Source organism: Tetrao urogallus, assembly GCF_951394365.1.
Source record: "Tetrao urogallus genome assembly, chromosome: 26".
Classification (NCBI taxonomy): Eukaryota; Metazoa; Chordata; class Aves; order Galliformes; family Phasianidae; genus Tetrao; species Tetrao urogallus.
The window spans coordinates 1785360-1810835 of NC_136839.1; the positions used below are offsets into that span (position 1 = coordinate 1785360).

The window sequence follows — 25476 nt, forward strand, 5'->3', positions numbered from 1 at the left end:
GCTCCGAAGAGGGGTGTGTGCGTGTGTGTGTCTGTGTGGAGGTAAATAACGTAGTATTTAAATTAAAATAAATAATGAAGTGGAGGCTGCCCCCTCCCCCCCCTTCGGCTCCTCCCCCCGGGGGCCGGGCCCTCCCGCATCACCACGTGGCTTCCTCCCGCAAACATTTTCACTCATTTTCCAGGTCGGTTTTATTTAGAGGCGGTGCCCGGCTGCCGAAAGGCGTCCGGTGACACTCCGGTGCCGCTCCGCCGCTTTGGGGGCCCCGCAGCCGGCGCCGCCGCCGCCTCCCTCCCCGCTGCCGTCGCCCTCTACAGCCGCCCCCTCCTTTAGGAACCCCCCCCCCCCGTCCAGCAGCCGCCTGCACCCCTCTGCGAGGAAAACTCCGCCAAACGACCAAAAAAAAAAAAAAACAACAACCCAACCGAAACCCCCCCTCCCAAAAAAAAAAAAAAAAAAAAGCAAAAAGGAAAAAAAAAAAAAAAAAAAAAAAGGAGGGGGGGGGGAGGGAGTGTTCAAAGAAAAGGAGCACCGAGCCCCCGCCCCGGCTGTGGGGTGGCAGAGGGCGGCCGCTGTCCGACGGTGCGGGCGTTCGGTGGGAGCCCCCCCGGCAGCCGCGCTCCGAGCCCCGGCGCGCCGCCACCGCCCGCCCGTCCGCCGCCCCCCGCCGGCAGCCACCATGAACAAGCTGTACATCGGGAACCTAAACGAGAGCGTGACTCCGGCCGACTTGGAGAAAGTCTTCAACGACCACAAGATCTCTTTCAGCGGGCAGTTCCTGGTTAAGTCCGGCTATGCCTTTGTGGACTGCCCCGACGAACAGTGGGCCATGAAAGCCATCGAAACTTTTTCGGGTAAGCGGTGTCCTCCGGCCCTTTCTACTCTGGTCTGCGGGACCCCGTCGGGGCTCAGGCTCGGGTGGGGAGCGGGGTGGGGGGGGTTCGGGCCGTTGCGCCCCGTCGGGGTTTGCATCAGCGAGCGGTGCGCGGGGGCAAACCCCGCTTCTCCCCCAATAACTGCAGTGGGGAAGGGGGAGGGGGGGGAAGGAGAGGGGCCCCCGCAGCTCCCTATGGCCCCCCATGGCTACGGTGGGGCTGCACGGTGCCCGATCCGGCGGTACTCAGCGCGGGGGTCCCGTCGCGACAGTGGCGGTGGGGTGGGACTTTGGCCATTTTGATTTCAAACTGGGTTTCCTGGGGCATGTGATGCGCGGAGGAGCGCGAAGGTCGCCATGCTGTTCGCAAGACAGAGAGGGGGGGGGGGGGGGAAGAGGCCAAAAAAAAAAAAAAAAAAAATCCCCGGGAAACAGAGAATTTTTGAAAATGTTGGAGTTGTTTTTTTCCCTTTCGCCCAAAGCTTCTTCCTCCGGGCTTTTCCCATGGCTGCTCCCCTCTTCCCTTCCCTCCCCCCAATTAATAAATAAACCGGCGATGTAGAAATCCGCCCCGTTTTCGAAGAGAAATCCATTCGTAGCATGGAGTTAAAATTTCGAGTCTTTTAATGGGGAGGAGGAGTGATCTGCCCGGAGGAGTTCTGCACGGCTCAAATGCGTGGAATTAAAGACGAAAAATTGATCTCCAAATATTATTCTTCGTTTGCTGTTGCTCGAATCGGAGCTGAATGAAGGACGGAATTAAATATTCCTAAGGAACATTGTTCGGAACTCACCACTCCCTCCCACCGCATTAGAAGTCAGCCTTATATTTAATAGAACACACTTGTGATCGGAAACGAACAAAACAAAGCAAAAAAAGCCTTTTTGTGCAGTTTGTAGTGATTGAAATTAAATGGGAAGTTTCATATGATAGAATGTTACCCAAAGCTTTCTGACCCCTCCGCCCAGATCATACAAAACAGCCACATTTTATTTTTAGGGAAAGTGGAGCTGCATGGAAAACAGCTAGAGATTGAACACTCAGTACCTAAAAAGCAAAGGTAATACGGTGTTTTCATTACTTTTTCTGCCTTTTTGTTGTATTTATGTATTTTTTTTTTTTCCTTTGGAGTGGGGGAAATAATAACGTAAGAGGAAGGAGGCAAAAAAAAAATTATATCCAAATATGTGCATGTGGAAGGAGATATGGTGGTGGTTTGGCTTTGGGTAATGGCCCAGCGAGGTGAGGAGCGGTTCTGAGGATCAGTGCCCCCCTTTCTTATCTTTAGGGTCTTTTGAAAGGAAGCTTTTCTTTGGGTTTAAGGGGTTTTTTTTTGGTTTGTTTAAAAAGAAAAATCCCCCCCACCCCCCAAAAAAAAAAAACCAACCCGACGATTCGCCGCCCGTTCGTTCGCCCAAGTGATGAATGGCGTTTGGGGTTGGGATTTTCAAACTTGTGGCACTGGAAGAATTTCCCAGCCTCTCCCCTTCAGAAGGGGCCCGAAAACCTTTTGTTATTTGGACGGAACCGCCAAGTTTGTTGAATAAAACACTCTTGGCTTATTTCTCCTTCGCGGGTGAAATTTGCCGGGATGGAGGGCGAGGGCTTAAAAACGGGCGTCAATAATTACATAAAAATGGGGCCGGCTGCTTGTTGGTGCAAGGTTTCAGCCCAGCCATGCGGGGTGCTGGCTCAGCTTCTGGCTGCCCCCCCCAGCTTGTTGTTTTTGGGGCTAAAACCCCATTTCTTCACGCTCTCTTTGGGCGTCGCGGCCTTCCCCGGCCCTCCCCATCTTCTTGGCCCTTTGTTGCTGAGGGCGCGCGGGACGCCGAGCCTGGAGGACTTGAGGGTGCAGGCAGCAAACTGCTGGGTCTGGGAGGGAGGGGGGGGTTTCACTGTTGCTTGTGGAGGGGGGGGGTCTTTGGGGGTGATGCTGATTCTCTCCCCCCACTGAGCTGGGGGAGCTCTCAAGGCTCTGTGCCCATGCTGGGCCATGCAGCCGCTCCGCCACGTGATGGGGCGGCCGCCCCTGTGCTCAACGTGGTGCAGAGGGAAGGAAAAAAAAAAAAAAGCAACAACTCTTCTTCCCTAAACTCTTGGGGTTGTTTTTTTTTTCTGCTGGCCGAGGATCCCTTTGGGGGAGCTGGTTTGAACCCTATTGCGAGGCTGTAGGTTTTTGGCGACGGTCCTTTTCCTCGCCAGGGGGTTGTGCCTTGTGGTGGGGCCGACCCTAAAGGCAGGACTCCATTTAATAACGTCCCCTGTAGGGTTTGTTTTTTTTCTCCAGACCCTCCTCGTGGAAAGGGGATCGATATCGGTCGTTATAAGGCTCGGAGTCTCCCCGTGGCTCCCAGTATCAATGAATCTAAGTGTGTTATTGGAAAGGCAATTATCCTATGAAGGATAACGTAATAACGCCGAAAAATAAATCGGGGGGGAGGAAAGAAAGAAAAGGGGGGGAAGGGAAGGGGATGCATCACGATTTTTTTACTTATCTGTAGTACTTTTGGTGATCAGTGGGGCTGGGGGGTGCAGAAGATCTCAGAGTATTTCCCTGCTCCCCTCTTTTCCCCCCTCTGACTTTTGCTAAGAGCACTCCGGGAGAAATTCAATGGAAATGTAAATATTTCTTTGGCGTCTGTAATTCAAAGAAATGCTGGGTGAAACTTTACAATGGGTGGAAGCAAAGGGAAGGTTCGTTAGCGTGGTTTAATGAGAACCAGGAGAAGTGCAGTTCATTACGTTTGGTGGCTAAATCCCGGGCTGGGGGTGAGAAGGGGCTTTGGTTTGAGCCCCATAACCCCATCCGCTGCCTTTAAAGCTGCAGGAGCCATTTTTGCTGTTGACTTTCTTCATGGGCTTTGCTGGAAAATCGCCTCGTCAGCCGAGATGGGGTGGCTGGATGCTTGGTGGAGAGGTTGCTACAGTTTCTTTGCCTCAGTTTTGGGATGCCAAGTTTGTGTTTCTGGGTCAGCAAAGGCAACTGTGGCATAGCTGCAAACTCTGCAGGTTGTTGGTGGACTTTTCTGCCTGTTTTGCTTCCCTCCCCTCTCTCTGGATAAAGGCTGCAGTGATGGCACCGTCTCTGTTTTTGAAGTTGTTGCCTTCTTTTTTTTTTTCTTTTTTCTTTCTTTTTCCTTTCTGCTTGTTTTTTAAGACAGGATTTTCCAGTTTAAAGCACACAGAGCAGGATATGGTTAATTAAGTGTGAGCAGAGAGGACGAAATCAGATGGGTTTTGGTGTGATCTAAACCCACCTCCCCCACCCCCCCCCCAACCTCGCGTTTAGATCTGTGTTATTTTCATGTAGAAACGTGGGAAAGAAAGCGATGGTCAACGATGTGCTTTGCAGATAAGCTGCAAAATAAAACTCAGCTTGATGGTTGTGTTTCTTTTCATTGAAATTGCGAATGCTGAAGTTTCAGGAGAGCTGAGCTGGGTGCTTTTGGGGAGAAACACATGCGATGAAATTGCGTGCTGTAAATAAATCTCCCCCGCTGGTGTCTTTTCTTCATTAAAACCCCTCTTGTCCTTCAGTCCTGCAGCAGGAATGGGATAAAAAATGGAGAATTTGTGAATGTGGTGTGAGAGAGCGATTCACAACAAGGATAAACTGCTTTAGAGCTGTTTAATTACAGTGGATTTTTTTTTCGTCCAAATAACACCCAAAGCTGCAACTTATCGTAGTAATCATTGGGAGCTATTTTGGGGAAAAAAAAAAAGAGAAAACAACAGCGAAACTTTAAAACATCACTGTTGAAAAAAGGGTCGTTGCTGATAAATGCGTTGTTTCGTTAAAAACAATGGGTTTAAATCAATCTAACCATCGTTTGTTCTGTTTTGGAGTTTTTTTTCTGTTCACTTTGCTGATGGAAAAAAGTGAGGAAAGCTAAAAGTGTGTTTTCTACAGTCTGAAAAACGATTACTGCTTATTCTTTGGAAGGTTAAAAATAAGGAAAAAATACTCGTTTTTAAGACAAAAAAAAAACGTTTGGTTTTCCAAGTCGAGATTAAAATAAAGAAAAATAAATCAGAATGGGGGGTAGAGGTGGAAGCTCCAAACCTGAAGGGAGCTCAGTCGAGAGCATTAGAAAGAATGAATGAAGGAAGGAAGGAGGAGGGGCGAGGGGGGGAAAAAAGTGAATCCATCAAGCAGACATTCCAAATATGAGGAATGTGGAAGTGAGTCGACCAGAGAGAATGAAACCGAGTGATTGGGGGGGAAGAGGGAGTTGGGTTGATAAGAGGCAGTAGGCTTACAGCTTGGGAGGGTTCTGCTCTGCGTTCAGAATGGGTCAGCGAGCTCCTGAGTGGAGGTGGGAATTGTGGAATGGTGTGAAGGTGCATGGAGTTGGATGGAGAAACCCGAAAGCTGCGTTTTGCTTTTAAGTCCTTGCTTGAAACCTGTTTGAAACGCCGTGTGTGTGATCGTGCAGCGAAGTGTGGTGGAAAACTGCAGGACTTTTGATAGCAGCTAGCGTGCCCTCTTTGTTTGTAAATAGCAATCAGAAAACAGTGCCTTTCTCCCCCCCGTTTTGTTTTAATTGTGTGCAAATCGAACAGGGGGCAAAGAAAGAAGTTTGGCCGTTCTTTCTCACGTCAAACGAAGGTGGTTCTCCGGACAAAATGTATTCTTAATCCGTTCCTAAGACAATTCCCCTTAAAACAGGTCTGTCTTACAAGTTACAGCCTTATTAAAAAATAATTAGGAACACCCCGATGCACTGCAATGTGTGGGAATGGCGAGGCAGGAGGAGAGCTCCTTTCTGGGGGGGTTTAATGTGGGTCAGTTTGTTCTGTGTCTCTTGATTTCCCCCCAAACGGTGGTGGTAACATTGAGTTCTTCAGTTTAATCTGAGCGCCCATTTTTGATCCGGGAGCTTCGCGGTGCTGAGTTTGGATTGCTGAGATGGCTTGGAAATTAATGCCTTTTAACGATTTCCAGGTAGAAAAACTAGAAATAATTTGTAATTCAATTAGGGATTAATAATTTGTCAGCAAGTTTCGTCAATTAGGTTCAGAGCTGGGGTAATTTAACCAATTTTAACGTACTGGGGAAGGAGGAATGTATTTAACAGTTTGCAGTCTGAAGTTAAAGAAATCCTCCTTATTTCCCCTTCTCCAAGCAGGAGCAAGGGCAAGAAATTGCAATTTCGCTGTAAGTTCTGCAGCCTCAAGTTTGGAAAGCACTGGAGATGGAGTTTGTCCTGCCTAGATGCCCTTTAAGTGTTTGAGTTTTTTGGAATTAGGAAGAAAAGAATAGATTTGGTAGCAGTAAAACAGAGCTGCCACATCAGTGGCGCTTCCAAGGGCTGAGTTTCCTTCTCCAGTTTAACCTGCGTTTCTGTCTTTGCCTTTTAGGTTAAAAACCAGGCAAACAAAGCTCAGAGATATGGATAAGAGAGGTGGGGTTAAAGTGCTTGCTTTGAAAATGGAGAGCTTTCAGGATGAGGAAAAAAAAAAAAATAAATTAAAAAAAGAGGATTTCTTCCCTCTCCTCTTCCAGCCTGAGCCCCCAGAAATGCTCAGAGTTTTCCAGAGTCAGCAATGGGTTTGGGGAGGGGGGGGGGGGGTTTGGGAGGATGGGGTTGGCTCAGGGCTCTGCAGTTTGGGGGAGATGGGAGGGTGAGGCAAGGAGGAACTGCCTGCAGCCCCTCCACAGCACGTGCCTTGCTTCCAAATGTGCTGAATTTAGCAAGTTGGGGATGCCTGCCTGCTACTTCAAGGCAGCTAGGAAAGTTTTGTTTTTTTTCCCCTCCTTTCCTAACGATGCTGCTGGTTTGATCAAACAGCTGGTTTGGTAGAGCTCTGGTTTGGAGATGGGGAGAAATGGGAGGCTGAAGTGTAGCGAAGCACCGGGGGACGCCAGAGCTGCTCCCAAAAGTGAGGGAGAGATGAGAGACGAGCAGGAGAAAGGAGTTGTGGACCTGGGTTTGTAGTTGGCTTTTGAGGAAATGCATTTTGGAGGAGCTGCGGAGACTTTCTGGGGGTTTTGATTCAGCGGAGAAAGAAAAAATGATCAGATGCTGCAGGTGGAAACTCATTTTGAGCATACCTGGAGGCACTGATAGCTTAAAGTGAAGGTGTGAGCTCCTAAGTCACCCTCCTGAACTGCATGAATCTTCCAGCTTTGGTGGGAGGAGGAGGTTTCCCAGCTACTAAACAGGCTGGGCTGAAAGAAGGGGTAGTGGGAAGGGAGGAGGGGAGAAGAGCAGAAATGCAGTTGTGCAGGATTCGTCCCTCCTCCTCACTGCCAGGACCTGTGGGGCTGAACTGTTTTTTTTTTTTTTTTAATCTTTAAATCCTTATTCTGCCCAGTTGATGGAGGAATCCTGCACTGAGTGCCTGCGGGGTTTAAAAACAAAAATGCATTTCCCAGCAAACTAAAACAGAAAATAAAATAGGAAAACAACGAGGGCAGGAGAAAAACGCATTGGAGGGCTGGGGGTAACATCCTGCAGCATCCCCCTCTGCTCCAAGTTGCTTTTTGCTTCTCTGAGATGCATTGCAGAGGCAGCTGTGGGATGGTCTGCTCGCTAGGGAAGTTTTTCTCCTTTTAATTTTCATTTAATTTGTTTTAAAGTAGTTAAAAGCCCCAACCTGGGGCGGGGGGTGTTCCTGTCTGCTCCAGAAATCCCTGTGTTGTGTTATCCCGACTGCATTCCTGCATCATCTGGGCATTCCCAGTGTATGTGCAGTGTTGTGAATTTAGCTCAGATACTTTTGCTGGCTTTCAGCTGAAAACTGTCCCTTTATTCTGGTGCTGTGGGGGGATGGCAGAATCTCCTTGTTTCAATAAGCAGTGCTTTGGGTGTGGGTGCAACTCTGCACCTTGCTGCTTGTTTTCTGGCACTGTAAGCTGCTCTGCTTGAGCAGCTTCAAGACCCAACAAAAAAACCCCAACCCAACAGGGGATGGGTGGAGGAAAGAGACCCTCTGAGTCCTGCTGTGGAGCTGGTGGAGATGCTCCAGACCAAAGCAAAAGGGTTTGTAGCGCTCAGACATCGGTGCAGCCCCTGGGAAAACAAACTGTTCTTCCATTGGGAAGTTAAGTGTCAGGTGTTGTCTCAAGCTGGTGGTCTTAAGCCCGGGGTGCATCATCTTTCTGATTTAATCACCTACTGAATGGGAGAGGAAACTGCTTTGCCATCTGTTTGCGTTCAGCATCCCTAGCACGCTCCTGAAGATGCTGGAGGGATCTTAGCGATTTTAAATAGAAAGATTAAAATGAAAAATCGCGCTTTAATTGGAGCCCACTCGTTGGTTTTGCTTTTTTTTTTCCCCCTGGACAGAGCCAGCAACAAATGGGGCATTGTGGAAAGGGTCTTTCAGGAGCTCCAGCTCTCTTCTGAGCCCTCTTTTAGCTGGATGCCTCTGTGCTGCCTCCTGTCAGCCCTCACCGTAGGTGACGCTGCACAACCCTGTCCCATCCCCTGGGGTTTGGCTTCGTTTGCGGAGCGTCGGGTTTGGTGCTGGCACGCAGAGAGGGGATTTTGTGGGCTCTGCAGGTGGGTGCTGCCTCTCAGGAGCTGCAAGAAGAGCAGAGTGGGTTTTCTGGAGCTTCTTGCAGAAGGAGATGTGCCAGGAGTTGGCAGGGCTCAAGAGGAGGGGCGTTGCTGAGGACAGCAGCCAGGAGGGCGCTGCCAGGGCAGCCGCACAGGAGCGAGAGCATCCCAAGCTGCTGCAGCCCTCGATGCCAAAGAGCAGAGGAGTGCAGCCTTTCTGCCAGAAAAAGAGAAAATAAACAAGCGGGGAAATCTGTCCGTCCGCTCGTCTCGGAGGAGCCCTCGCAATCCATCAGGAAATGGGTCATTTATTTTATTGTAACTGACACTTGGGAGCTCTGACATGGTCGGAGCTGAAATTTCACACTTTTCTGCCTGCTTTAATTGCCCGGTGTGCGTGGAGGAAAGCAACTGGAGGGAACAAAACTGAATCCACGTGCAGCCCCGGAAGAATCAGGTTTGCAGTTTCCACGAGCGATCTGCCAGGTTGGGCTCCCAGTGCTGCAGTGCAACTGTAATAAAAGCAGCAGCAAGCCATGCAGCAGGAGTGTGTGCAGCTGGCAGGGCTCCATGCATGGAGCAGATCCTGCACCATCCAGTGGCACCGCGCACTGTCAACAGTGCTGGAGATTGCAGTGAAATTGATTTGCACTAAAAGGAGCAAGTTTGACTGGGATGAAGGTCCCCTGTGGCAGCTTGCTGTTATAAGTTGGAAGTGTAGCTTCTCTGGGAGCAGGCTCCTTGGCGGAGTGTAGGACAGGTTGGGGAGTGGAGATCCAGAGCCTAGTGAAAGAAGAGGGGTTGAAAAATGCACTCGAGGCTGGGTTTGTATTTGCAATTAATCACAACTTGGAAAACCTGGCTCTAAGTATCTCAGGAAAAAGCTGTGTTTTCAGAAGTGATTATAGCACCTGATGGTGCTCCTGAAAAACCTGCCTGTTGTGGTTTCTCTTAGAGGATTGTGGATCCACCAGGTGATGGCCAGGAGGCTCAAGCAGCGTTATCCCTCTGGGGCTGGTGCTTCGGAGGGTGCAGCTGCATTTGGGCCTCCGAGGTGGGGGATGAATGCCATGGGTGCAGGCTCTCAGATCCAGGAAAGTTGCTCGTCCCGCTGCTGTTGTGCTTTTAGCTGCTCTGAGAGCCGTTGCACAAAGTGCTTGGGGTGTAAGGCTTCTCAGAGGAGGAATTTGGGAAGAGTAGATCCTGCTGGTGAGCGTGCATTGAGATCAGCATTCGAGGATTAAACGCAGTCTAATGGTGCAGAGCTGGGGATGGAGTGCTACAGGAGTTCTCCATTCTTGCTTCTGTCTGTGTTTTCTCTATCATGTGTCACCTGCAAAGCGACTGCTTTTGCTTGAACTCCTGTGTGATTCAGGGCTGTGGGATCAGACCTTCTGGATAGGTTGTGTGCAGAGATCCACCTGCAAGTAACTGATATTTGTATTAAGATAGCCCCCCAAAATACCTGCAAGGTGTTGGGAAATGTATCTTTAACAGGAAACCTCACAGGGTGGGATGAGCTCTGATGTTCTGCCTTATATCCAGGGCTGTCAGTGTTATTCAGATTATTTCTTGTTAAATACTGGTTGTGTCTCAGCAGACTCGGGCATCAGAGTGAATAGAGTGTGTATATACACATATACAAACATTTGTGAGTGAGTGTTTTCTTGTCTATGGTTCAAGCCCCAGGCATAAAAGTATTTACAAACAAATTGATCAAATGATCAAAGAATAAAAGAAAATTGTGATGTCCTCTGTAGGGAAGAAGCTGTGGCTGCTGCATGTGCTTTTATGGAGCTGTTTACTGGGGAGTAATTCCAGAAGAAGCCAAAGCCCTCAAATAAGTTTTGTGCTTTTAGACTCAGCTTCACAAGTCTCCAAAGGATGCGCTTTTAAACGGGGAAGTTGCCCTGTCAAAGTGAATGCTTCTGTTTCAGTGCTGTAATGAGACTTGTGCTGAAGCTGAGCCCGAGCACGCAGCGTTAGGTGGATGTCATGCAGTCATCGATGAGGATTTGGTTACAGCAGAACCAATAATCACCCAATTCCTCCAACATTTGCAGCCCCTTGCCTATGGCAAAGGTGCCATCAGCGGTGCCTTTTCTATTTGATGCCTTTTGCAGAGTGTGAGCTGCTGTAACTTCTTTAAAACTGGCTTGAGTGAGAAATTTGCATTGGTGAGTCTTCATCCATCCTGCCGTGCTGCCTGCCTGCCTGCCCTGCCTGTTTGCACGGTGTAAATTTTATGTTTAGCTTCCCCGAAAGTTGTTGGTGCGGCTTTGAGAGCCGCTTTCTGCCGCTGTTTGTGCCAGTAAAACTTGGCCATGTGAATGTTTATGGAAGGCAGACGGGAGAGAGGGCATGAACGTGTCTGTGGGGAATTCACTTAGGAAAAAATCCAGATCAGATATTTCGGGAGCTTTGTGCAGGATTTCCCTAACGGTGCCTTGAGTTTGTTGGGGATGTTGGATTGGCTTTTCATGTTGTCCGTGCCAAAGTCCTGGTGGGCTTTCAGCCTGTTTGCTGAGGTGTCTCTGTAATGAGATGGGCAGCAGAGAAGTAGAAGAGCCCCATCCTTGTGGTTTTCCAGCCGTTCTGTTTTACCCAAGCCTCAGCCTTTTCTCTTCTTAATCCCGATCCTCTCGTTATAAATACATAGAAAACAAAACACAAAACGAAATGGATGAGTGTAAGATAGATTTCCCCATCTGGAAAATGTGCATCTCTTCAGCTGCTCGTCCAGCTTTGGTGTGAGAAGGAGGTGACCTGGAAGGTCTGAGCACCCTTTGTGTTGCCTTGCACGAAACACTGGGGACTGAAGGAATTTGAACTGGAAATGGAGGGGGGGAAAAAAAGCCCCACTTGTACTTTTTAATCTCATTTTTTGGTTCTCCTTACCTTCCCTTGAGGAAGAAGCACAGAAGCATTTTGATGTCGTTTATTAGTGGAAAAAAATGTGGCACTTTTAACCCGGTTTGGGCTCAACCACAGATTTGGTTGTGACACCAAACCCACCCTATGGGATATGATGAGAAGTGTGATGAGTGATGCCACGGGGGATGCAGTGAGGGATGGGGGTGGGCAGTAGAGTGGGTGACGCCGTGTGGGGTGTGATAAGAAATGCGATGCCATGAGGGATGTGATAAGGGATGTGATAAGGGATGCAGTGGGCAATGCCATGGGGGGTGGGCAGTGCCATGGGTGATGCCTTGCTGGATGTGATGGGGGATGCAGTGGGAGATCCCATGTGGGGTGCTTGCAGCTCTGCGGGTTGTCGGAAGGCTGAAAAGCCTCGTGACACCTCATTGCCCAAACTGGGATGACTGGCAGGTCTGAGGATGGCATTCGGGGTTTCAACTTGAGTTTTGGTGAAAGGGTCTCTGCCCTTCATGAAATTGGATGATCTGTTTCATAACTTCAGAATTCGGACTGGATCGCTGTGACAAATCCACTTGGATCATCGAGGGCTTCTCTGCATGCGGTGATTGTGCTGTTTTACCTGATTTGGATTGAAAAGTGATTCAGTGCACAGCCCTGTGTAGTGACCACCTCACTGCTTTTGGACCCAGTTTTATCTGACAGATCTGTACCCATCAGGGGTGAGGGTTGCTGGCACACCTGGAGTTGGTGGGGACCTGAATCTCTGCAACTCCCCCTAAGTTTGAGCAGAATCCCTTCCCATTTCTCTTGCTCAAACTTCTATGAGCCTTTGCTGTTTGTAGGGTCTCTAAGGCAATGCCCCACTGTCCTTGAACTGGAAACAGAAGAAAAAGATGACCCTGATGACTTGCTCTAAGCAAGCTATGTGAAATATAGTGACACCTGTCAATCACTGGTAAAGATGCTTAAACATTAACAAATTAAAGTGGCTTAAGATCCATCATAGAGCATGTGTTGATGGACTCTGGGGTCCCCACTGATGTCAGCTGCTTTGCAGTGCCTGAACTGGCTTTGAAGCAGCCCCAGTCCCACAGCACCATCAGAGCCACTGGAAACCAGTTAGAAAGGAGTTCTGGGAACTGGAAGAGGGCAGAAGTGCCCTCTGGTGGCAAAGAGAAGTGGGTGCCACCAGCTGGAACCTCGGCTGCAGCATCCTGAAGGGGGTGGTGACAAAGGGACGGGGGTTGGGATGGCCACTCTGTGGGTTTCGTGCCTTCTGAGCTTTTATTTAATGCACTGTTGGATTTGAGGGAGGACAGCAGGAAAAACCTGGCAGGCTGGCATCTATTGTGCTGGTGGGTCCTGGAGGTGAGGTTGGAAGAAAAGCCATGAATGTGCCTTTAAGATTTTTCTTCTGCTCAAAATCAGTCATGGTGGGTGAAGAGCAGCGCTCTGAATGCGGTCGCAATAAATCGAAAATGAACAAAAATGACGCAAACCAAAATGCAGTGGAGTTGGAAATGCTGGCTTTGACACTTTGAGGACGAGCAGATGCTGCTGCGTGTTCCCTCACCCCACTGCTTTAGTGGTGGTTATGTTGTGCTGCTCTCCAGGATAATGGGTTCAGATGTGCTTTGAGACATGCAAACGAAAGATGAGGTGAGAGACAAGTCGTTTTTCTTTTCCATTCTCTGTGTAATAGCTGCAGGAAAACTGCATGGCAGCATTATGTATGTTCCCGCATTGGTTGCAGCCAGCACCATCTCAAGGGTCAGATTGGATGAAGGTCAATTTAAGATTTGCAATTTCAGATCTTCTTAAGGGTTGAAAGCATCTTACCTTGTGTTGCTGGCACCTCAGTAGGAGTGGATGTGAGCTGCTGTGCTTGCAGTTTGCCAGGAAGGAACTGGTGCATCCCAGTCAGTCCTGGAGCTGGGTTGTGGGAGCTCGCTAAGTGTAATTGGGCTTGGCTTTGGGACGTGTCCTGAGCATCAGTAAGAGTCTTTCAATAAATGGCAACCTGCCAGCAAATTAGAATGGAAAGATAATGGGTGCGCTGCATAAAATCCGTCTTGTCTTTCCTCTCTATTACTTACTGTTCAACTTGTCCTGTCTGCGGATACTTGATGTATTGATTTGGCAAGGACTAACAGCAGAGGTCTGGGGGATCATTAGGCTTCCTCTGGGCTTGTTGAAGATCGAGGTTTTGTGAGGCTTTTTTGAGGTTTCTTGATCTTTTAAGGTGTGAGACGTTGGCATTCAGCGGGGTTGACATGAGCTCCAGGCCAGCACCATCTACCGGGGGTCAGTGGGGGAATGGAATGAGGCAGCACAGCAGGTTCGTAAAGGAGGGGAATAAGGGACAGCATTTCTTACAGCTCTGGGCATTGACCAGCCCTTCACTTTGGGCATCGACCACTTCTTCTTTCTGTGCCCGAGCTGTAGCACTTCTTTCAAAAACGAGTTTTCCAGGCCTTTCAAGGGGTGTTCATGGACAACTTCTCATTCTTTGGCATCTCTTCAAAAAATCTCATCAGTCATTAAATGCGATTCCAAAAAAGAACTAATGGGGAGAGACCAATTAGACAGATTTATTAGTCCAAGATCAAATTCTGGTTGCTGGGATGATTGATGGGAAGGATTAATCATGTTGTGTATGCTTGCCAGAGATAACTGCCAGCTAAGCTAGTGGGACTGTGTAAGGCTGCTGCGTGGAGGATGCATTCCTCCAAAATCCCAGGGCTGATTTACTCCTGTGCTTCTCCAGCTACAAGAAGCTGAGTGTCTTTGTTAACTTCCTAAGGGGCCTTTTGGATCATTTCTAGATCAAATCTGCAAGAGATGAGCTTGAAAGAGCACGAGATGGTTCTAGAATGAGGGGTGTGATAGGAGCCTCACAATGGAGGATATTACAGTAAGTTGGTTTGCTGCTTCAGTTGCATTAAATTGAGGTCTAAATGCATCGTGGTTTTGCACAAGGCACCTGCAGTGCTGTTATGTGATGGTTCCAAATCTCAGAGCTCTGCTTTCAGTACAAGCTTAGGAGAAGACTTTCCTGTTGCTCCTCCTCATGCCCACATCGAGGCTTTTTTCTACCAGACCACAAAGGCTGCAAAAATCAAACTTGAACCTGCAGCACCTCTGGGAGGAGCAGGAGAAAGAAATTCCAATATCTCTGCCTCTGGTTCAGTATATCTCAAACTGTAGCGATGCTGCTTCCAAGGAAGCATTAACTCTGGGCTTCCTTGAGCATCACCTGGTGAATTTGGGACATGGTTTTGCTGTTGGATTGTTTTTTTTTTTTTTCTTTTTGCCTTGTGTGTCAGTGAGTTTAATGCCATGTGGGGAAGCTGAGAGCTGCGTCAGCTTAAGGGACAGTGAAAATCAAAGGCAAATTGGCTGAAGCCTGGGGCAGATCCCACCTGGACAGCCCTGCTGGGCTGTGCTCAGAGGTGTGATGGGGAGCAGGTGCTTCCCTCTCTGTGCTCTTATCTCGCTGTCAATAAAGGTTGTACAGGGATGATATTCCCACCTCACAGAGATGCTGACAAATTCAAAGCATATCAGTTTATATGGGGAAAAACTCATGATTTCAGCTACAACTTTTCTCTGAGTCCCCCAGCAATGTTTGTGTCTTAGCAACCACATTTTCCTATTTAGAAGTGTTTAAAACATTAAGAACCACTACCAACAACACATTAAGCACAGGATTAAGTGCTTTCCTGAATCAAAGCTTAACTAGATAAATGCTGTTAATTGAATCAGGGATGTGCTGTTGGTTTTTTTTTTTTTCAGCCCCTAAATTTGCATAGCATTTGCATTTGATTGAATCTCCATCGTGAATGTTGTTCAGTTCCAGTGGGTCTCCCGGTGTCTCTCCAGCTTTAGCCATTCTCTTGTTGTCCCCAAGAGCTCCAGAAATGGTTTTGGGAGGAGAGGAAGGTTTGGTGCCTGGCTGTGCTTTACTGAAAGTGCTCGGTGCCCTGGTGCTCTGAATCACCTTTGCCTTGAGGAAACTCTGGTAGGGAGTGGAGAAAGGAATTGGGTGCAAGGGAGCATCCTGCAGAAGCCTCGTGTTGTGTATGTGCAGCTCTGGTGGATCTGTGCAGCTTGACCCACCGTTGCTGATGCTGTAATGCAGGGCTGCTCGTGGTACATGGGGCTGGAACTTTCTCCAGCAGGAATTCACTAGACAGGCCATGTGCTTTGGGGCTGAAGACAAATCAAACTGTCTGGATAAAATCTGGATCAGTGGTCCCTTCCAACTCGAATTGATCTGTGATCTTTGAGGTCCCCTCCATCCCAAGCCGTTCTGTGGCTCTATGAAAAGCAGCATGACTGCACGCTCACTGCCATGCTGGTGGGGTGCAACCTCCATGCACTTTCTGGAAGGAAGCACATCTGTAGGGTGAGGTGGGATGGAGACACACCTGACTTTTATCACAGCTGCTGCTGCTCTGCCTTTTCCGCTGGCATTGCAGCGAAGGAGCAACTCTGCCTTTTAGAGCATCACTTTGAAAGCATCACTTGGGGCTTTTGCAAAAGGGAAGAGAAACCCTGAGCAAGAAGGGGCTGCCCTGGTGGTGCTCTGCCATTGCTTGTGGCAGCTGGCCCCATTCTCCTGCTGGCTCCCAGCCCGGCTTGGAGCAGGTCATTGCCCCCTGCTTGGGTCCCTGTCATTGCTGCTGTGCCAGTCCTGGGGGAAGTGCCAGCGAGTTCTTAATGAAGGGCTCTGGCCACCCTCCTCGATGTGAAAGGAGATCCCGACAGCTGAATCTATTGTTGGGGTATTTCCCAGTGAGATTTAAAAATTGAAAACAAACAAACAGAACCAGACCTAATTTGGGATTGTTGCTGAGGGTTCTGCCTGTCTGTGTGACACACAGCACTGTATGCCCGTGTGGGATGGGCAGCTCTGAACGTGTGGCTGCTGCCTCAGCATCGACAGCGATGCTGGGAGGGCTTTGGATGCACTGGGATAGAATGAGAGTGATTTCCCCTTTGGGGCTGCTGGAGAGCAGCAGAGGGCATTTTGTCAATGGGCAGGGCTGGTTCTTCAAAAAAGCAGCTATGCTTTGGTTTGTGCATTCTGGATGAGAGGGGGTTGCTGGTATGCTTTCCTCCTGAGCCATGTGCTCTGCCCCCCATGCTGCATTGATGGGCACAGGAGGCGAGGGCAAGAAATCTCCATTGGATTGACAGTGGATAGATGAGATTACCTCCTCCATCTCCTGGACGCTCCAGGTTGCTCTGTAGCACTTTGCTCCATCCCTCTGCATCAGTTTGAGCGTTTATCTTCCCAGCACACCCTATCCAGAACTGGGGAGGGTTTGCTGAGAGCATCAAGCTGCTCAGTTCCTGATTTCCAAGGTGTCAGCTCCTCAGAAGAGTTGGGTTGTCTGCGTGGGGCTGCTGGGCACTTCTGCAGGTCTGTGAGTGCTGTAGTATTGCCACAGATGGCTGCTAACATCCCGTGGGCACAAAGAGCAGTGTTGGCACGAAGCAGGAGGGAGGTGACACCGGGATGCATTCCTGGGACCTGCAGTTCTCTGCTTACAACTATTTCAGTTGCTCCCCCCCTTTTTCCCCTGTGTGCAGACCCCCATCCATTCACTCCCAGCTCACAGCTCAGGTCATGTGCTGAGTTTGCGAGCGATGAGAGGAGCTCCAGCTCTGCAACACGGTGAATAAGAAGCCAGGAATCGGCGATGAGCAGAGTTATTTATTTGGAGTAAAGCCTTGTGTGGAGCAGAGGTCGGAGGGAGCAGAACTGGGCTTCTCCAAAGAGCGGCACTTCACGACAAGGGTTTAAATCCAGTCGGACCTGCTTACAAGCAAAGCAAATAGATGGGTTTATTTATTCATGACTTCCTCTGTAATTCTAACCACAGGGCTCCAAAGGAGCCAAAGCCAAACAGGGGCTGTGCTTCGGGAGGAAGATTTCCATGCACTGTGGGGAGCTGAGCCGGACCTCAGGGCTGAGTGATGCTGGCTCCAGTTGGGATGCTGCCCCATAGGATGCTGCCCTGTGGCATGCAGCCCTTCTGCAGGATGGGCGCTGATGGAGATGGGCAGTGAGTGCTCAGGGTGCTGGCTCCTCGGAGGGGCTTTTTCTTTTTCCTTTTTAAGGGGGGGAAAATGAGATGCCACCAGCAGAATGACGGTGCGGGGACATAAATGGCTCTTTTCTCTCCGTGGTGCATTTCATTCTGGTCACGTATGTGAAGAACACATGCTCTGCCTGTGCGGATGCTTGGACCTATCTGGAGAAGTTTCTGGGGCAGGGGTGGGTGGTTGGAGACGTGGTTTCCTCCATCAGTTCAGATCCTTGTGACCCTCCCTGGACTGTGGCATTCTTTGCATTCTGAATTTCTTAATCTCTCCCATTCATTTTGGGATGTGGATTAGCATGTAAACAAGGGATCTGGTTTCATAGCCTGCTCCCCTCCCCCCTTTCTCCCTTCATCCCCCCTGATGCGATGCAGTTCTAAGGGTTCAGGCCTTTTTCCCCATCCACCCAGATTCTCCTCCATAGCAGCAGCAAAATTTGGTGTTTTGGAGACTTCCCAATAGCTGAGCTGATGGGAGTGCTGAAAATCTTTTTTTTGCTTCCTTTTTGTCTTTCTAATGGCAGCGCAACCCCAAAGCTTTTTGGCCATTCTGTCCCTCCGGTCTGAACCTGAGTGACTTTGGGGAAGCATCACTTCTGGTTCTGTTGGAAACCTGCTGAACAGCTCAGTCCTTCCAGGCATTTTGCTGTGTGTGTGTTTGAATCTGCTGCCCAGGTCAGGGGATGCTCTCCAGGCAGAACCTTATGGGATAAGGATTCCTCATCAGCCCCTTTACCTCCACGTCTGAGCAACACTGATTGCTTCTGACTGTTTTCTTCTCATTGACAAACGAGCTGAATCTTCTGAAGAGGATAAAAGTCTAGAATTTCATCTTCTCTCCTTATATATATATTTTTAATTATTATTTTAAACATTCACGAATATTTTGGATTGAAACCCAGGTCTATGATGAGTGCAGGTCTGGAGATGATATCCCAAAAAAGTGATGCCAGTGCTGAGCTGCACGTGATGGTCATAGTATTTCATTTCCCTTTCTTTTCAGGGATCTCAAGGTTCCATATTCGGTGAGCTTGCAGGCAGGCCCCATCACTGTTCTCAGATGCTCATTTCAGGTTGGGCCTTAAATCAGATGCTGAGATTTAGAGGACTGAAATTAGGGGCAGTGATGAAGAATGGTGTTTTGCAGTGACTTTAGCTGGAGGGTAGAGGTTTAACCTGAAGGAATTGTGCTGCTGCATTTGCCCACACGAAGCTGCATCCTCCAAGGATGTCCCTGGGCACCCATGGGTGCTTTTGCTGCAGGGTGAATGCTTTGCTGGGTGCTGTGAGCTGGGATGTGAGGCTCAGCTGGGTGTGCTCCTCATCCTTTTGCTTGTACACAGCACTTGGGGTGCTGGCACTGCAGGAGATGGCAGCACCACGTGGTGGAAACACCACAACGGTGAGGAAAAAAATCATTTCTCAGCGTTTTGTGTTGGTGGAAGCCCTGGGGTGGCAGCAGTGTGGCTGTGTGTGGGTGCTGGAGCTGCCCCAGGGACCCACAGCAATCCATGGCAGCACCTCCTGGGTCAATTCGGCATCAAAAATTTTCCCCAAAATACCTGTTTTAGGAAAAATGAGGTTTGAAAAAGCCAAAAATGTGAGTGGAGGAGTGATCTTAGACAAACTGGGATGCTGGAGCCAAGTTTCCAGGTGCCGTGGGCATCCCCATGGTCTCCTTTTCATGTCCAGATTTGCTTTCAGGTTAAATGACTGCATGGTTCTTTTTTTTTTTTCTTCTTTTTTTTTCTTTCTAATCCTTGTAATCAATCTGGCAGAACTCAGCATTTGTAGCTGTGCTGGTGCAGGAAGGTTGGTGGATTTGGGCATCTTGCTCACAGTGAAGCTTGCAGTGTAAATGCAGAACCTGGCGGGGTGTAATTAACAGAGAGCCATCAGAAACCCCGGGAGCATGTGGGAATGGAAAGCTTGATTAGGTCCATCAATGAGGAGCAGTTCAGTGTGAGATGGATGCGTTGCTGACACCAAATCTGGCTTTTAATCGCTTTTCGTTTCTTTCAGGAGCCGGAAAATTCAAATCCGAAATATCCCACCCCAGCTGCGATGGGAGGTAAGGGGGTGAGGGAGCAGGGCAAGAGCCTGAGACACAAGGACTTGCACTGAGAAGTGTGTGGCACCTTTAAGGACTGACTCCCCTGTGGGTTTCTGCACTTGGGATTACAGTTGGTTCATCCTTTTCTTTGTTTTTGAGTCTAATGGTGCTGCACCCTTGCATCCATGCAGCTTATTCCTCTTCTGTGCAGGATTCAATTCAGCTGGTAGAAGCAACGCAAGATCCACCAACAAAATCCCCATTAATAACAGCATTATGTGATTTATCCATTGTAGGAACAACGCGGATCCTTCCTTCCACCTGTTGGGACTTCTTCCTTTTCTTGCTGCTTTCCCAGCTCTGGTTCTGGGGCCTGTTGACCCAACATCCTGGGGCACACAGCAGCTTTGCTCATCTAATTGCTTGTGAAATCTTAATGCCCAGAAGACTGCCTTTATTGACTGACTGTATTTCTTGGGTCTGTCCCCACTGTCACAGTATAATGGGCTTTTTCTCTGTTTCCCAGGTTCTGGATGGCTTGCTAGCACAATATGGCACTGTAGAAAACTGTGAGCAAGGTAAGGCTGAAAGAAGGAGCCAACGTGCTGTTGTTTAAATATTTTCTGCCCTAGCTATTTGGGGCTGGAGGAGGGAGGAGGACAGACAGGTTGTTGTTCTTTGTTAGAGGTTATCTCTATGGCTAAAGATGTCAGAGTCTGGTCATTGTGTCCTCTTGTTGCTTGGCCAAAACAAGGACATCCCTGTATATAAAATAAAGCAGGATGGGCTGTACAGACACAAGCACTCTCTAGTGGCCAAAGATGCTGCATAATGGTCCAGACTGCTCATGCTGGCTCTAATTTCTGCCTCTTTTATTGCAGTGAACACAGACAGTGAGACTGCTGTGGTTAATGTCACCTACACAAACCGGGAGCAGACCAGGCAGTAAGTTGCCCCACGGCCACCCCATGGACTTCCCATGGCTCACTGCCCCTTCCCTGGGGACAGAAATGGGATTTCCATTGCTGGGAGTCAGGCCATCCCAGAATTCATCAACTTGGGGTTGCAAACCTTTGAGAAATATCCTCCTTTCTGCCCTGATTTCTTCATGGTGGGGTGGGGTGGGGTTGGGATAGAATTGGAGCCCTTTAGAGCACATCCAAGTTAGGCTTTTTTGTGCAGTTCAAAGAGTAAAGAAAACCAACTTTTTTTTTTTTTTTTTTTATAAGGAAAAGTGAAGATTTTCTTGTACTGAAGTCATTTAAGTAATTGCAGCTCAAGGAAAAAGTAATAATATTGGTGTGAGACCTTTCTGTTATCTTTTTCTGCTTTATGGAGGGTCTTTGGATCCTTTGCATCCTGCAGAGATGGTGTTATTTGTCTCTGTTCAGCTGAGGGGTTTTGCAGCCCAAAAGGGAGTAACTGAGCCCTTTCTGGAGACCTTCAGTTTGACTTCTCTCCACTGAAGTTAGGAGAGCTGTGCAGAGCTGTGGCCAGAGCTGTTGCTTTTCTCTTGCTGCCAGCCCCATCTATCGACAGCTTTTAGCTCTTGCAGCCAGTCCCCAAAATCCCCACCAACAGCTGAAATGCTAACCAATATATTGCAAGGCAGAGGAGAGCCTGGGGATCATTCCTTGTTCTCACCCACTGCTCCCATCCCCTCCCCAGGGTTGGATGCTTGGAAATCCCCCCCCCCACTTAAAGCACTTTGCTCATCTGGACCAGGTGGGAAATCCTGCCAGGTCCCCGTGGCATTGATGACATCTCTGTGCCCCATTCCCAGTTCTTTCCCAAAGGGTGTTACGTCAAGGCTTGACCCAGTCTGGGTGGATTTGTCCCATTTTGGGTGGGCTGGTGCCGATATGCTGCCTTTTGCTTGGAGCTCTAAGGGGTAGGAATCCCCTCACCCCAACCCCTTCTCTCCTTGCTTTAGAGCCATCATGAAGCTGAACGGGCACCAGCTGGAGAACCACGTGCTGAAGGTCTCCTACATCCCTGATGAGCAGTCAGTGCAGGGCCCAGAGAATGGGCGCCGGGGTGGCTTTGGGGCCCGAGGTGCCCCCCGGCAGGGTTCCCCTGTCACAGCAGGAGCTCCAGTCAAGCAGCAGCCCGTGGACATCCCGCTCCGTCTGCTGGTGCCCACACAGTATGTGGGTGCCATCATTGGCAAAGAAGGGGCCACCATCAGGAACATTACCAAGCAGACACAATCCAAGTGAGTCTCTCTACCCTTCCCCCCCCGCATTGCTTCTAATTAGTGGAGTGGTCTGCAGTGACTTATGAGGCTGAGTTTGGGTTTGTCCCACGTGTTTTTGCTCTTCTCTCCCAAGGAGGGCTTTATCTAAGATGTGAAGTGATGAGCAGTGCATCTCATCTGCCAGCAACTGACCTGTTCTCCACTATGTGATCACTCATGTTGTTTAAAATAGAGTCAGATGTCTTGGATTTCTGTGAATGGGGCTTCTAACTACAGTATCTACATGGAATGCTGAGCCCAGAATTAACTGCTCTTTCCTTTCCTGTGTACATCCAAGCTTCAGCTCTGGGCAGCCTGCAGGGATGCTGGAGGAGCAGAGCATCCAGCACATGCTGTGAAGCTGCAGAGCCTCTGCTCTGTGCCCACTCTGACATCAATGCTGTGCTTGCAGGATTGATGTTCACCGTAAGGAGAACGCAGGAGCTGCAGAAAAAGCCATCAGCATCCACTCCACCCCTGAGGGCTGCTCTGCTGCCTGCAAAATGATCTTGGAGATCATGCAGAAGGAGGCAAAGGACACGAAGACGTAAGTTTTTTCCCCTACCCCTCTGTACTTGTAGGTTGTATCCACAGCTCCTTGCTGGGCTGTGTTAGCTTCCCAGCACTCAGAGCTCCAGTTTGCATGTGGAAGCCTTGCCTTGGGAGAGCTGGAGGACTCTGAGCAAGGGGACATGGTCTTCCCCATCACTCTGCTCCCAATCCCTCTTCTTCTGCCTGCTGTAATCTTTAATTTTGTTGTTTTCCCGTTCCTCTCTCAAGAGCTGATGAAGTGCCTCTGAAAATCTTGGCCCATAACAACTTTGTGGGGCGCCTGATTGGCAAAGAAGGGCGAAACTTGAAGAAAGTGGAGCAGGATACGGAGACAAAGATCACCATTTCATCGTAAGGCTCCTTGATGTCTTTGGGAAAAGCAGGGTGGACTTTCCCAACCTGAGGCAGATGGAAGTGGGGAGGCAGATATGGGAGATGTGAGGAAAGCAAAGAGATTGCTGTCAACCTGCTGGGAAGCCAGCCTGTGGCATGAGTGCTTTGATCCCCAAACCTGTCTTGATATACCTGCGTGTTGTTTCCTGAGTTCCTCTCTTCTTCCATTTTGGAGCTGTGCTTCAGTGCTGATTCTTTTTTAGCAGGCAGAACTGGGGTTCTGTTCTTTAAGCATGTTTTTAAGGGTGGCAGCACAAACACGGGCAGTAAACCACGATGCTGCTCCCTGCTTTGGCCAGCACTGGTGTAACTCTGGCTTCCCATCAGCTTGCAGGACCTGACCCTGTACAACCCTGAAAGAACGATCACAGTGAAGGGCTCCATCGAGAACTGCTGCAAAGCAGAGCAGGAGATCATGAAGAAAGTGAGAGAAGCCTACGAGAACGATGTCGCGGCCATGAGCGTGAGTGCGGCTCAGCTTCGGGACGGCAGCTCTGCCAGGCAGGGTTCCTGCCCTACCTCCCCTCCTGTGTGCTCTAAGAGGATGCCCTGGTACAAGCAATGAGCGTTTCTCTCCTCTCCCCCTCAGCTGCAATCTCATCTCATCCCTGGCCTTAACCTGGCTGCTGTCGGCCTCTTCCCTGCCTCCTCCAATGCAGTACCTCCTCCTCCCAGCAGCGTCTCCGGGGCTGCTCCATACAGTTCCTTCATGGTAGGTGCACAGCTGAGGAACCTTGCGGTGCTTTCAGCATGGTCACGTCCATGTGTGTGCAGGATCTGTGCTCTTCACCTGTTGCAAATGCAGTTGAAGGCCAGCACGTATGGTATGGGTGATACTTCTGGGGGGGATTTGGGGCATGGTGAGCTCTGAGCAGTGGTTCTGTGTCCTCAGCCTCCCGAGCAGGAGACCGTACACGTCTTCATCCCTGCCCAAGCAGTCGGTGCCATCATTGGCAAGAAGGGCCAGCACATCAAGCAGCTCTCCCGGTTCGCAAGTGCCTCTATTAAGGTAGTGTCACCTCATTAAGGAGCAGTGCCCTGCCAGCACCTCTTGCTGAGCTGGGTGCCTTTCTGCTGCTGAAATTACCTTTAAAACCTGGGTGATGTGTATGGATGCTGCAGTGACTGTTTCTCTCCCCCATTCCAGATTGCACCCCCGGAGACGCCGGACTCCAAAGTGCGCATGGTGGTCATCACAGGCCCTCCAGAAGCTCAGTTCAAGGTCCCCTCACTTTCTTGCCATCACAGTGGGGTGTCAGAGTCACCCAGTGCCTCCTCCACCACCCCCTTCCCTTCAGAGCATGGTGGGAAGAAGCAGCACAGTCAGCCCTCCCCAGTGTGACACTGAGACCTGTCTTAACTCAGCACCAGCCCTCCTGGGGCTGAGATGACTTAAAGCTCTGAGGAGCTGGGATTTGGGGAGGGAATCTGTTGTCCCCAGGATGGAGATGTGTGGGGACAGAGCGCCTTGAACAGAGCCTGATGCTGTTTCTCCTCTTCTGCAGGCACAAGGCAGGATTTATGGGAAGCTGAAGGAGGAGAACTTCTTTGGGCCGAAGGAAGAAGTGAAGCTGGAGACACACATCCGTGTCCCCGCCTCGGCTGCAGGGAGGGTTATTGGCAAAGGGGGCAAAACTGTAAGCAAAGCCATGTTTGGAAGGGGGTGGGAGCATTTGGGATGTTTGGGGGGGCGGGGGGGAGGGTCTCTTCCACACTGTGTGGTGATGTTGGTCTCTGTCCCTTCCCTGCAGGTCAATGAGCTGCAGAACCTGACGGCTGCAGAGGTGGTGGTTCCACGGGATCAGACCCCTGATGAGAACGAGCAGGTCATTGTGAAGATCATCGGGCACTTCTATGCCAGCCAGGTATGATCCCGGCAGCTCGGTGCTGGAGGAGTCTCTGATGGCTCACAAGGGGTTGTGTTCAGTGCTGCTTCCTCCTATGAAAGTGTTTTCTGCTCTTGGCTGCTGCTGTTTGCTGTCGTCTTTGTGTGCTTTTGTGGAGTGGTGTGGGCAGGAGGGAGAGCTGGGGTGAGGGGTACATTCACACATGTTCAACATCATCATCAGTGACCCAGAGGAAGGAATAGAATTCATGCCCAGCAAGTGTGCTGGTGGTGTAAAGCTGGGAGGAGTGGCTGATGCTCACTGATGCTGGTTAGCGAGACTTGGGCAGGCTGAGTGTTGGGCAGAGAGGAATGTGATGAGATTTAACAAGGGCATGTGCAGGGTCTATGGCTGGGGAGGAACAAGTGAAGCATCAGTACAGGATGGGGGCTGAGCTGCTGGAAGGGAGCTCTGATGATAAGGACGTGGGGGTCCTGGTGGCCAACAGGACGACCACGAGCCAGCAATGTGCCCTGCTGGCCAAGAAGGCCAATGGTACCCTGGTTGACCAATGGTTTCCCATTCAGCTGTATTCCTCACAGCACTCAGTGCCATTTCCCTTGCATTTTCCTTTTGCTCCTTTCATCCACAGATGGCGCAGCGCAAAATCCGGGACATCCTGGCCCAGGTGAAGCAGCAGCATCAGAAGGGACAAAGCGGCCAGCTGCAAGCGAGGAGGAAATGAGAGCAGCACTGACACCAATGTGAAAAGTGGAACAAGCCAATGCCAGGCTTAAGAGTGGCTGGGAATCAGTTACCATAGACAGATGCAATTGTTTTCATTAACTGGTCGACACTAAAAGGCAGTTTGATTGGCTTTCAAGGCAAGAGGGACGGGGCTAAGAACCAGACCGCACCATCTGACCCCTTTTTAGCTCCATGTGCTGACACTGTACTGAACTGAAGCGGGAGGTGCTGTGGGGCTGGGGGATGGAGCCCAACACCAGGCACTGCACTCAGCCCCTGCAGGCACTGCCTGCCCTCAT

At 49.8% G+C, this 25476-nt stretch overlaps 1 protein-coding gene across 1 annotated transcript; it reads left to right on the forward strand.

Annotated features, from left to right (window-relative positions):
• Positions 1-679: 679 nt before the first annotated feature.
• Positions 680-25175, forward strand: IGF2BP1 (insulin like growth factor 2 mRNA binding protein 1; the record flags this gene model as incomplete). Its single annotated transcript, XM_079547016.1, has 15 exons — positions 680-854; positions 1875-1935; positions 19393-19441; positions 19950-20001; positions 20305-20368; positions 21357-21638; positions 22072-22206; positions 22440-22562; positions 22932-23067; positions 23194-23316; positions 23497-23613; positions 23752-23826; positions 24110-24241; positions 24356-24469; positions 25083-25175. 15 exons carry the CDS (start codon positions 680-682, stop codon positions 25173-25175), a joined length of 1731 nt encoding a protein of 576 aa, XP_079403142.1.
• Between the last annotated feature and the right edge of the window lie 301 nt (positions 25176-25476).